The 13,301-nt window shown below is 43.4% G+C and overlaps 1 protein-coding gene across 4 annotated transcripts in view; it reads left to right on the forward strand.

Moving 5' to 3' along the window:
* Positions 1 to 2,821: 2,821 nt before the first annotated feature.
* The window catches only part of YIF1B (Yip1 interacting factor homolog B, membrane trafficking protein), a 105,141-nt gene continuing 94,661 nt past the window's right edge, over positions 2,822 to 13,301 (forward strand). The window contains exon 1 of one of the 4 annotated variants that reach the window (XM_069644526.1): positions 2,822 to 3,497. In XM_069644526.1, coding sequence (XP_069500627.1) covers positions 3,452 to 3,497 — 46 coding nt within the window. In that variant the 5' untranslated portion in view covers positions 2,822 to 3,451. The remainder of the gene's footprint in view (positions 3,498 to 13,301) is intronic. The other 3 variants (XM_069644527.1, XM_069644528.1, XM_069644525.1) reach the window with 3 other exon arrangements.

The raw sequence follows: 13,301 nt of genomic DNA on the forward strand, positions 1-13,301 counted from the left end.
TTTCATTGCTATGCGGACGACACCCAGCGCATTTTCAGGCTACCCTCGGCCTCCTCCTCTCCTTCCCTCATCTCTGACTGTCTGTCTGCTATCCAGGAGTGGTGTGCCGCCAACGACCACTGCCTTAATGCCAGTAAGATTGAGATGCTCCTCATCGGCACACCTGTTCCTTCCTTTCCTGTAGCTCTCTGGCCGGCCTCTCTTGGTCCTCTTCCTGCTCCCACCTGTGAGGCTAAAAACCTTGGAGTCATCTTCGACTCCACACTCTCCTTCTCTCCTCACATCTCTGACAACTCTAAGTCAAACTACCAACTGCACCTCCTCAGAGGTATTCTTCCTTTCCTCTCCTTCCCTCATAAGCTTGCTGTCTCTAGAGCTCTGGTTCTCTCTAGGCTGGACTATTGCAACAGCCTCTTTCTAAATCTGCCTGCTTCTACTCTCCGCCCTCTGCAACTCATCCAAAACAGGACTGTGAGACTTGGGGCCGCAATACCTTCAACTCTCTCTTCCGAAAGATCTTCCTTCTCGAGCTCTTCGCTCATCCGCCTCCAACTCCCTCATGGTCAGTCACTTCGCCAAGCAGCGAGTTGGTGCTAGATCTCTTTCTTCGGCTGGTGCCTCCCTCTGGAACAGCCTCCCTTAAACTTGAGGAGAACCATCTCCGGTTCCGGAAGCACCTCAAAACCTTTCCATTTGCTTCTGCTTTTTCTCCTTCTCTCTGCTGACCTCCTGGCTGTAACCGGAACTGCAGTGGCTACCTGGACACCCTCTGATCTTTGGCCCAGGTACCTTCACCGCCAGCGTCACACCTGCACTGCCCACCTGGCAACCCACGCACTTGAGGACTGTTTCTGTATATCTACAGTCCCCCTCCCAGCCCTTGACACCTGATGTCTGCACTTACCTATGCACTTACCCTTGCACTTGCTGGTCATTACTTTACTTATTGTTATTATCTTTTGCCATGTACTGCACTGTCCCTTCCCCCTTTCCCGCACACTTGCGCGATCTGAATAACACCTGGCCTAGTAGGATCGTTTTCGGTCCTCCCTTTGTTCCCCTCCCCCCTTTGTTCCCCTCCCTGGCCTCGTGCACCTTGAAACACTTGTGTATAAGCGCGTTATAAATGCCATACCATATCATATCATGGGAATGCCTGCACGTTTATAGGTTCTTGGGGGACGTTCTTGTTAAGGCTTCTCTTACTGTAGGGATGCAGATTGTGCTGGAACCACTGATGGTTCTACTGGGATGTACGAGGAACTTACCCCCACACACTCGCTGATTAGCTGGACTTCTGATGATACTAGCGCATAGGAGGGTGACTATAGCGTAGTAGGAGAGGGCCACCACCTCGCCTCTCAGTGTGGCTGGAGGATGTGGCTTATTGTTATGAGCTGGAGGTGGCATTTATACACACCATGCCTGTTCATGAGTGACCACTCCGACATTTGGGGTCCATGTGTGCAATATATGCTTTCGTCCTCGGACTTGCCCTCTGATAGCACATGTTGTTTTGGTGCTCTGTATGTAATGGTTTATTGATGATAATGCAACCCTTTGATTCATTGCTGTGAAAACATGTTACAATATGGATGCTCCACCATTGTCATGGTTTATGCGTTATAAATTTGTGAAATGCAGTAAGCACGCTTTAAAAAAATATGCTACTGGTGTAATACAAATGTCTTATCCAGGTGTGCCTTCAGCCACTTGAGCTTGATGTATAAGCAGTATGTGTGTCCTTGACTGAAGTCCCGATAAAAACAAGCATTGGCAAAGCCAAGAGTTTCAGTTTATGTATATGTATTATATAGACATTTGCCAGACACTGCTACTACATGCCCATGCACTTACACCGGTTTCCAGCTGCTACCATTAATGGCCAGTTAGAACCATTATGGAAGTGACTCTGTCATCCCATCCCTACACAAAAGCCATAACTGTTGACATTGCCAATGCTTGTCATTTTATTGATTTACGTCTAGTTGCTTGCTCCCTGCATAATAAAAGCATGCATATAAATACATATTTTTTGGCATTTCTCATATGAAAAGAGTTTGCAACGTGTCTGTTGTGTAGGGACGGATATGTATTGTTTTGTTGTTAAATAATTAAATAAGCACCTTTGGAAACGATTGTAGGGTGGAGTGCAGATAGTGCACATGACCCTCACTCACAAGAATTTGGGATAGATTAACATGCAACCTTCTTCTTAATTATCGGATGCATGGGCGGACCCACGCAGGCGCTTCCCCATCCTAAAGGATGATGTGCACCAGACCCACCAATCAATACTTAGCTTACATAAACTCACAACTCCTCCCACCGCCCCGTTTGCCTCACAAAATCCAACATCACACTATTCCTCCTCCTGCCTCTCTCCCCGTCACCTCCCAGCAAAATCTTCCCACTCAGCTCAGCCACACCCAGCGCAGACAATCGAACCCTCATCAATTCTCTCTCCTCAACATGTCTCTCACACCTAAGCAGAAAATGTCCCAGTCTCAGGCACCCCACACAATCCCTCGACTCACGCTTCCCCACTTGAAACAATCATTCAGTCCCGCATGCCCTATCCTCAACGATTCAGATTCAGCATCACCTCCCTCCCCCTCCTCCATTCCAGACTCCCTGCATCCACCTTCACCAACACTTTCCCACCAACAACAAACATCCACCTGCCCTTCACCCTACTCAACACCAGCGTTTGGAGCGGTTTTTTTACATGTAGGCGGGGCAAGTGGGTGGAGTCTCGAACGGATATGGGCGTGACATCGTGTGACTCAAATCTCAGGGTTCAAACGGATATGGGCGTGACATCGTGTGACTCAAATCTCAGGGTTCAAACGGATATGGGCGTGACATCGTGTGACTCAAATCTCAGGGTTTTTGTTTTTCCAGTGTAGGCAGGTCTGTTGTGAAGATCGATGTCCGATGAATGATGTATAGCGCCTCATCGTGTCTGAACACACTCACCTGGCAGAACGTAACATGGGTCATTCATTAATGCGCTGGGAAGCTGGTAGGATGGTGCTACGTGTTGTACGAAACGGAAAGTAAACTGAAAACGTAAGATCAATTGCAGCATACTGTAATTCCCTATTCGACATTGCCTATCATAATGAGGCGAAAGGCGCTTATAGCTATAATTTTAAGAGAGACGCAAGAAACCTCGCACAGATCCTTGACTTAATCCTCGTTGGCTGCGTTGCACGCCATTCAGAGGCTGTCCTGTGCGCAGATACCCTTGCCAGATCCTCATTTGTAGTTTCGCAAGTCAGTTAGGCGTCGCCGGTTCAGGGAGGCGGGTCGGATGTCCGTGGCCGGAAGTTCTTGAAATGCCGGTGGAGGAGCCAATGAGGGCTGCGCTCCGAGCCATTCTGGCTGGCTTGACACTTAAAGAAGCAGCGCCCCTTGTTTCGTTTTCCCGTTCCTGACAGCTGGAGCCATGCAGTTCCATACAGTTCCTGGTTCTTCCGCTATTTCTGGACAGCGTAAGTGGAGGGCAACTAGAGAGGAGGGTTCATGTTACCCCCAGGCACTGTAACATTCTGGGGGAAGCCCTGCCGGAAAGGCTGAGCAATGCATTGTTTGGTAATTTGTAACTGTGTAGCTAGTGTGTAATCTTGGACACAACAAATAATGTCTGCTTATTGGGTAGGCTACATCGTTCATGGTGCTGTCATCTCAGTATGACTGCACGGGATGTCTGAGCAGTATTACAGAACAGATGGATGTTTTTATGAGATCCCGTGTGAGTCACCATTAACTGATCAGGAATTGTTAATGATGGTGTGTTTATTGTGTGCATTACTGGAGTTTTACACGAGTGCAAGAATCTGCATGTTACATCTTTAATATAAAGCACGAACTGAAAACGTTTGCTAGATTGTGGTGGCCCAATGAACGCAGGACACTTGAATGCAGTGAAGGTGTTTATTGTGACAGTTTGCCTGGTAGGAAAGGATTTGCCCAGAATAGGGGGGGTAGTACTCAGTTCAGTCCTGTTACCTCACCACTGTTGGCTTCACTGCACAGAATATGCACTGGATGGTATTTACATCTGCTGCCTGCTAGAGCTCCCACAGGCTTGTCTTCAGCCATGGAATTAGGATCTGCTGGTAGAGCAGACTTACGTTGAAGAGCGAATTCTCTCATTCAGGAGAAGCGCAGAGGCCCAACTGTCCCGCTAGTGCCTCGCTCCAGCTCCTCCAGGTTTTGGGTCGTTATGCGCTTTGTGCGCGAAATCTCGTGAGATCTCGGCTGGGCGAGATCTCTCGTGATGGTCCTCACCAGGGGTGTTGCTAGGTCTGGACAAGACCCGGAGCTACGCTAATGTCGGGACTAGTGGCTAGCTAGCCTTTTGGTTGTAGCTCCTGGGATTCAATCCGGGGCTACAACCAAAAGACCAGGGGCTATAGCCCCCTTAGCCACCCCCTAGCAACGCCTCTGGTCCTCACACACCTCTTTTCATTGGAAAAGCTCGTTCCTAGTCCATGATAAAGTCTGTGAATCTGGTTGGCTTCCTTCTTTCACGTTGTGGTTGGTTCTGGTCAGTGGCTGCCATGGGGGAATGGGTGATTATGCGGGGTGTGTCCCGTGAGATTTGGTCTGCTGAGGTTGCTTCTCGGTGTGGTTCTCTTGCCCGGGGTGTGGGGTTCATGGGGACACCCTCACTTTGGTTTTCTTCTTCCCTGACCTCTGTCTCTTGATCTATTTTATTCATATCGCTCCCATAAGTATTTCAGGGCACGACGAGGCAAGGGAGTACAAAATAAAATGATCTTACCAGGCCCAGTGACATTGAGAATGCGAAAGCAAGGTGGAGGGCGGTAAAGTGCATGGGTCAGAGGAGGAGTGGGAACACAAGATCAAAACAGGTAGTGCGGTCAGCAGGAGGCAAGTGCAGGAATTAAATGCAGACACCAGGTGTCAATAAGTGCAGGTAAGGGGACTGTAGGGTTGCAGATACTGACCCAAGTGCAGAGGATTGCCAGAGGGCAGTGCGGGTATGCAGCTGAGTGGGCAGGGATCAGGGCCCGAATGCAGAGGGTAGCCAGGTGCCCAGTGCAGAAGTAGAAGAGATTAGTAAGGGAGAGGAAGAGAGAAGGCAGAAGCAAAGAGGAAGGTCTTGAGGTGCTTCCGGAACCGAATATGATTCTCTTCAAGTTGCTGTTGAAGGCTGTTGGCTAACTTCCATGCGTCATTGCCATCTCCTACTCCCATGGAGGTGGGGGCTGTCAATGCCCTTTTCTTGTACACAGCGACCCTTTCAAGGTTCCACCTTTTCCCGTCACTGGTATAGACCTGGTTGGGGCCTGTCTGTGTGACTCGCTTGGCTGTATTTGTATAGAGCATGGGTGGGCACCACATTAAAATAATATTTTCAAATTTGATCTGTTATGTCTATTTAACAATACTTGATTGCAACTTTAGACTGGGCTGTCGGAAGGTAATGATCCCATGACACACAGATCATAAAAAGTACAGAACAAATGGGGAAAATGAGGTAAGATTACCTCAAAGTTTGACGCTCTCAGTTAGCTCTGCAAAAAATATATATTGATGTGTTTTAAGTGCTGTATTTTTAATCACTTTTCTTTACTTCTTTTATTCAATACATATGAAATATACGTTTTTCAAATAAAGTAGCAAAAGTTCTTATGTGAAATGCAGGTAATGTTTTTATTCCACATTCCTGGTGAATTGTTACAAACGTGGCGTTTTTCTAGGCAGAAAAAAATAGTGGTCAGTGCTATGCATAAAACCAATGCATTTCGGTGTAAAACGCCATCTTCAGGGCTATGCAAACTTATATGATTCTTGTATAAACAAAATAAAGCTATACAAACGATGACAATCCATTTACAACAAAACAGTGAATTATATACGTACCAATATGCCCATTGTTTTCAGACAAGTTGTCACCAAAATTAAAACCAAAGTAAGAATCTCAATCAACACCTATTTAGATGTGCACAATAGTATACTAACATTAAATGTTTGTCTATTCATACTTCTGGAATGTATTCTACTTGGTTGCCACTTGTAACTCGGTGTGCAAACAGCCGCCCGTACATAACCTTGGAAGCAGTGCCTGCAAGGTGGACATCTAACGTTACTCTTCGCGTTTGTTTAAAATATAATTGAACGCATAGCCTTACACAATCTGATCTTACCTTTGCTGTTTTCTATTTTATCGGGAAACAATGAAAGGACAGCCGCAAGGTCCTCTGGCTATTTTTTGTATTTAAGCGTTGTCATGGAGACAAGCGCTAGGCGTCGATTTCCGGCGCATGTACTCCTCGCGTCCCACCCTCCCATGGCAACGGGAGCGCGGGACAGTCTCCATGGCAACGCGGCTCTTGTGAGTCTCTGCTATTGTGGATGTGTGATTCCGTTTACCTGCCGAACTATGGCAAATCAATCTGATTTCATAAAAACAGTTGAGCTGATTGAACTACAACTGCACATTAGCTGTTAAGCTTCTCATGATTTGGTAATTCAAATGCACTTCAAAACAATCGTATTGTCATGCATAATCAGGAGCGTCAATGGGAATTCAAGATGAAGTATACTATGTCCTTCTTAATTACTAGAGTCAAAAAAAGGAAAACTCAGTTAGTGGCTCACGTCTAAGTTAGCCAAGTGCGGCAATTCAACACAATATGTCACAGTACTCACCAATTTATGTGTATATTGTTCATTTTGTTATAACATAATTGAGCAGACTCAGTCAGGAAGTTTGCGTGATTCCAACTTACTGTTTTGCACCAGTTGATATTCACTTTTGTGGCTAATGTATTTTTATAGCATCGAAAGCCAGCATGTACGTGATGAAATCTTACTGCTGAGCATATCGTTATGTTTTACACTTGTTTAGTGTTTACAATCTTTAAAAATTAGTTAAAAAATAATAGAAACTGAACACATGTTTCTTGTGTGGGCCTAAGCAGTAAACTATGCAAAGTTCTGTAGTTGTCCTCCTGATCGCTACTAGTTTCTGTCATAGGTTTCCTTATTGAGTGTCAATTTGTGATTATTAGTGTAGCTATAGTGAACCAGTATACATGTTCATTACTTATGTGGTACATCTTATGGAACCAGATAGTGTCTTAACAAAAAACATATAATAGCATTATTAGTTTAAGGTATCTTAACACGTTAGGAAGTTCCTAGATTCTATTAGTGAATGTCATAGATCCGCTCTTAAAGGCAAAATAGACAGTAAAAAAATCTTCCAAGCAGTGCACGTAACTGGTTAGTATATCTTTTCATTTCTTGTGTAGAGCACCTTATTGAACAAAAAGTAGAAAATTCATCTCATTCTCATAAGTAACACATATATAGTTAATTTCCTTCATCTCATTCTCATAAGTAGCACATATAGTTAATTTCCTCATTAAGTCCTTTTGGTTTAAGTGTTCTCATTCTGTCTGTCCAGTAAGTTTCTCTCTGATCGAGCTTCTTCTGAATGTTCTCACGTGCGTCTCTTCTCTTCACAATCTCAAGAATTAAGAACCTGATTTGTGCCAAGTTATGTTTCTTTTTGTGCCAATGTCTAGCAACTGCCGAATTCGAGTTGTGATTGCGGATGCACGACCTGTGTTCGTTCTATCAGGTTTTTTGCAGACCTCCTTGATTGTCCTGTATAGTAAAGACTGCAAGGACATTTTATTGCATAAATGATACTTTGTGTATCACAAGTAGTGTAACTCTGTAACCTGATCTGTTCTCCTGTATGTGGATGATTGACAGTCTCTCCTTTCATAAGGTAGTCACAATTGCTGCAGTTGAGTCAGGGAAAAGTTCAAATTCTATCTTTAAGTTTCTTCTTCTGGGGAGGTCTTGTGTTCACAATCTGTCTTTGAAGTTTCTGCTACGTTGATATGCAAAAGGTGGAAACTCTTTTAAAAGATCCTCTACTCGTTGGTCACACGCGACCGTCCTCTAGTTCTTCTTGATAATTTTTTATCCTGTTGCTTTGTTTTGAGTATTTTGATACAAAAACAAGAGGTGGCGCTGTTTTACTTTTTTCTTTCACCTTCAGGAGATCCTCTCTCTTCTGTATCTTTACCCGACTCTCTGCTGCCTCCACTTCTTCTGTGGTGTAACCATGATCAATGAATTTTGCAGTTTTGTTCAATTTCTTTATCTTAGTCTTTAGAGTCCCTTACTATTCTTTTCACTCGTGACATCTGGCTATACGGTAGATTCTTTATCAAACTGGGCTGATGGAAACTCTGTGCAGCAAGTTGTTTTTGTCTGTACTCTTGCGGAATATGTTGGTCTTATATTCCTTGTCTGTGGCAACAATATTCACATACAGAAAATGTATTGTCTCTTTTAGAATATTCATATGTATATTGAACCCGTTGGTCTATTCCATTTAGATATTTGAAAAATTTTAGCAGTTTGATCTCTATCTGTCCATATTCCGAAAATATCATCAATGTATCGGATCCACATTGTTAACTTGTGTTGCCAAATTGGGTGTTTCAAGACATGATCCATTTCAAATGTATGCATTTGCGTAGGCGTGCAATAGTGACACCCATTGCAGTGCATGCAAACTGTAAAAAACATTGCTCTTTGAAGCAAAAAATAAGAGTTTTCTCCTATGAATTTCAACAGAAGCAAGAATAATTCTTTCTGTGCTGGTAATTCTCCTTCGTTCAATAGAATCCATCCTACAGCTTCTCTTCCCAGGTCCTGGGGAATCGAGATATATATGCTTGTCACATCTACTGTGAACAATATATAATTCTGATTGAACTGTATTTTTCTTAGATGTTGTAGGAAATGACATGAGTCCTTAATATAAGTGCATGTTTTTTTGGATTAATGGTTGGAGGAAGAAATCTATGTATTTCCCTAAAGGTTGTAACAAACTATTAATTCCAGCCATGATATGTCTTCCCGGTGGATTACAAGGCATTTTATGCACTTTGGGCAATGTGTAGAAGTGTGGTATCTTGGGGTGGTTAGTCTGGAATTTGTGAGTGTTATGGTTGATCCATCCTAGTTCTTCTGCTTTACCTAGGAGGTCTTGATTTGACTTGTTGGGTCCCCATCTAGTCTAGCGTATGTATTCACATCACTTAATTTTCACATTCACGGTCATAAGCTGAGGTGTTAAGTAACACTTATGCTCCACCCTTATCCGCTGATCTTATTGTCACTGTTTCATCACAATATAGGTTCTTGATCAGTTGTAGTTCATGAGGTTTCAGGTTCCGTTATCCAGTATGCTTGAATTTGACCTTCTCTAGGTCTCTCGTGACTTGTTTCTGGAAAATGTCTACTGACGGGACCGTTATTGGAGGTATAAAATTGTTCTTGCTTCTAAATTCCTTCAAACCAGATTTCTGTGGTATCGCCTAATTCACAGAAAAAAAACGTTCAATTTCATCTTTCTTAGTAATTTGTACAAGCCTTTTTGTGTCGACCAAGGAGCTGTTGTATGTAGGTACGAAACGTAATCCTTTTTGTAAAGTCTTTTTCTTTATCTGACAATGTTCTTGATGAAAGATTAATTACTAAGTTTTCTTCTGCTGTAATTTGTTTTCGGTCCTTCTCTTTGCCTTTCTCTTCCCCCTCCTTGTTCTCCTCTGCCCACCTCTTAAAAAAGGTTCTCTTCTTGTGTTTGAAGTACCGTTGTTTCAGCTCTTGAGGTACTTGGTGGATTTTCTCTCTCCTGGTTTCCAGATTCTTTCTCAGTCTCTCCGCCAGAACTTAATGTTTCACTTGTGTTCTCTTGTCTTGGTTTTCTTATTGGTGGCCGTACTTGTCCATTCAACTGTAAATTTCATCATTGAGATAATCCTATGTATCCTTTTGTAAACTTTCTGAACTTCTTTGTTTCTAGTTCAGTTTTATATCCGGCTAACTTTGTGTTGATATCTTCTAAAATATACTTCTTCTCTGTTCAAACCTGTCACCAGTTCTTTTTCTATTTCTTGCATTTCATTGTCCAGAGTTGTTAGCAAGCTCTTGTTTTGTAAGCAAAATTAAATCAAGGGAGCACTTGTTGAGAATCGCCTCCCATCTCCTTAGAATTTCTTTACTCTTTGCAAAGCGTGGGACGCAGCTGTATGAGTAGTCGCCTTGGGATGCACTGATTTTTATAATATCTGCCCAAAGTTATAGCGTGAAGTTTACGATTAATTTGTTTGCTGATCAAATATTCCAACTGTTCGATTGTTTTAGCTGGATCCTGTTTGGTTGATTTATCTGTGTTTAATCTTCTGCGGTAAAACCTGGGGTTTCCGCTTTTTTCGTTGTCAAAGATTCTATATCTGCAAATGACATATTTTGTCTAAAAAGATCTTTAATGTTTCCAATTTTTTAAAAAAATCTTAAACAATGTTTTCTGGTATGCCTCCACCTCAAATGTGTCAAGAACGAAAATGCATATAGATAGAGCAGGGGTGGGCACCACATTCAATTTTCTTCCTTCAAATTTGATCAGTTCTTTCTATATAACAATATTTGTTTGCAACTTTAGCCTGGGGCTGTCAGAAGGTAATGATCCCATGACACACAGATCATAAAAAGTACAGAACAAATGAGCAAAATGAGGAAAGATTACCTCATAGTTTCTGGCCCTCTTAGTTAGCTCAGTCAGAGCAAAAAATATATATTGATGCATTTTAAGTGCTGTATTTTAATCACTTTTCTTTTCTTCAATTCATACGAAATATACATTTTTCAAACAAAAGTAGGCAAAAGTTATTATGTAAAATACAGGTAATGTTTTTATTCCACATTCCTGTTAAATTATTACAAAAATGTGGCATTTTTCTAGGCAGAAAAAAATACAGTGGTCAGTCCAATGCACAAAGCCAATGCATTTTGGTGTAAAACGCCATCTTCAGGGCAATGCAAACTTATATGATTCATATATAAACAAAATAAAGTCATACAAACAGTGACAATCGGTTTACAACAAAACAGTGAATTATATACGTAACAATATGCCCATTGTTTTCAGACAACTCGTCAACAAAATTAAAACAAAAGAGAATCTCAATCAACACTTATTTAGATGTGCGCAATAGTATACTAACATTAAATGTTTGTAATTACATTCATTAATGTTTGTCTATTCATACCTCTGGAATGTATTCTACTTGGTTGCCACTTGTAACTCTGCGTGCAAACAGCCGCCCGTACATAACCTTGGAAGCAGTGCCTGTAAGGTGGACATCTAAATTTACTTTTTTTGGCTGTATTTGGAGCCCGTTAAGCGTAGCTTCACCAAGTCCCCTTCGTTGCCCTCTGTGCGATATGCTGCTCTGTGCTTGTCTCCTTGAGATTTCAAGATCTCTTTGCTCTTCTGTAATCTGATCATGATCTCGCTCATGTTTATGTCTTCATCCTGTTTGAACATGTGTAGCCACGGTGGTTGCAGTGTGGATGCAGCCCTTATCCCTCTTAAAATCTGAAACAGAGATAGTCCTGTAATGGCATTTGGCGTCAAGCGATGCGCCGCCACCGCCTCTTTGACCGTTTTGCAGGGATTCCTGCCTGATGGTCATTTCAATTGTAAGGCTCCTTTAACAAATCGGTTTGCCCTTTCTAACAACCCCCTTTTGTCTTGTGGGTGATACAGGCTGGCTCTCAATTGCTGGGTATTCTTCTTGAGAAAGCTTTCCATGTCTCTAGAAACTAACTGAACTCCATTGTCCGTCACAATCTTTTTTGGGCAGACCTTCACTTTGGAAGACGGAACTGAGTACTTCAACAATGACTGTGCCCTTGGTGATGTCCGGCACAAATCCGGCACAAATTCAACTTTCGACTCACTTGGAAAGATAGTCCGCCATGACTACCCCATATTTGCTGTTACTCGACGTGCCGTCCAACAGGCCAATGAAATCCACACCTATTTTATGGCAGACACCGGGTGGAATTTCTATGGGCATCATGGGTGCTTCCTCACTTTTAGCCATTTGTTGCTGTTTGCGCATTCATGGCATTGCTCGATCATTACCCTCACTTCTTGGTCCATTCCGGGCCACCGGTATGCATCATACACTCTGCGTCGTGTCCTATTGCTGCCTAGATGACTTGCATGCGCTCTACATAGTATCACTTTGTGGATGTCTCTTGGGGGAATTGCTTGGTCTCCTCTCATTACTAGGCTATCCATTTATGTGATCTCATCGTTGACCTTCCAATACGGTCGGAGACCTTCTGGGATTGCTCTCATTTGGCCGACCTTTGCGGGCCCATTCTGCTGCGCGGGCCAGGGCATCATCATATCTCATTTCCTCCTGCCAATGAGACTCGCTCATTTCCGTAAAGTCCTTGTTTCTTAAGTCTCCTGTGGATGCTACCACGCATTCGTCTTCCAGGAATGTGGTGCCCGCTGTACTTTGGTCCAGTAACCTGGACATGCAGTCCGCCTGGGTGTTCTTCCAGCCGGCAATATGGGTCATCTCGTATGTGTACTCTTGCGGTTTGGCGTCAATTCTTGCTAGGCGTCGCGTTGCTTTTTGTGTGCCCCCTGGGCTCAACATGTGCTGAATGGATTTGTGGTCGGTGACCAGGTGGAACTTGGTTCACCAGATGTACGACCTGAAGTATTCCACGGCCTAGGCGCACGCCAGCATCTCTTTCTTGACCATGGAGTAGTTTTTCTCTGAAGTAGACGGTGCTATTTTCAGTAGATCCCCCTTTTTGGGTGAGGGTAGGGCCCAAGCCGTACGCACTGGCGTCTGTATTCGGGATTGAACGGTTTCAGACACTGGCATGTAGGATTCTTGATTTCGGTGAAGGCCTCAATTTGCTGTGATTCGCACATGTACTCCGCTCCTTTCCTCAAGAGCTCTCTCAAGGAGGTCGTGATTTTAGAAAATCTGTGAACAAATTTCACGTAATACTCTGCGAGATCCAAGAACTACTGAAGCTCGCCTTTTGAGGTCGGGGCTGGGGCATCAAGTATGGAGTAGGTTTTTCTTTGGGCTCAATCCTTCTTTCAAAATGTGGTAACCCAGGTACTTCACCTGCTCCAATTATACATTTCTCCTGGTGAAGGTGAACTCCTGCGCTCTGTAGCTTGCCAAGGACTTCTCTCAGCACTCTGTCATGGGTTACTGCGTCTTTGGCATACACAAGGATGTCGTCCTCTAAGTATGACACATTGTCGATGCTGTGCAGTAGTGAGTTCATGATTCTTTAGAATGCTGACACAGCGGATGATAACCCGACTGGCATTCGTGTGTATTGGAATGTGTCGAATGGCATGATGAATGCTGTGAGGGGACGTGTGTAGATCAATCTGATGGTAGGCA

The sequence above is a fragment of the Ambystoma mexicanum genome, chromosome 2p (genome assembly GCF_040938575.1).
Source record: "Ambystoma mexicanum isolate Mex_15411 chromosome 2p, UKY_AmexF1_1, whole genome shotgun sequence".
NCBI lineage: Eukaryota > Metazoa > Chordata > Amphibia > Caudata > Ambystomatidae > Ambystoma > Ambystoma mexicanum.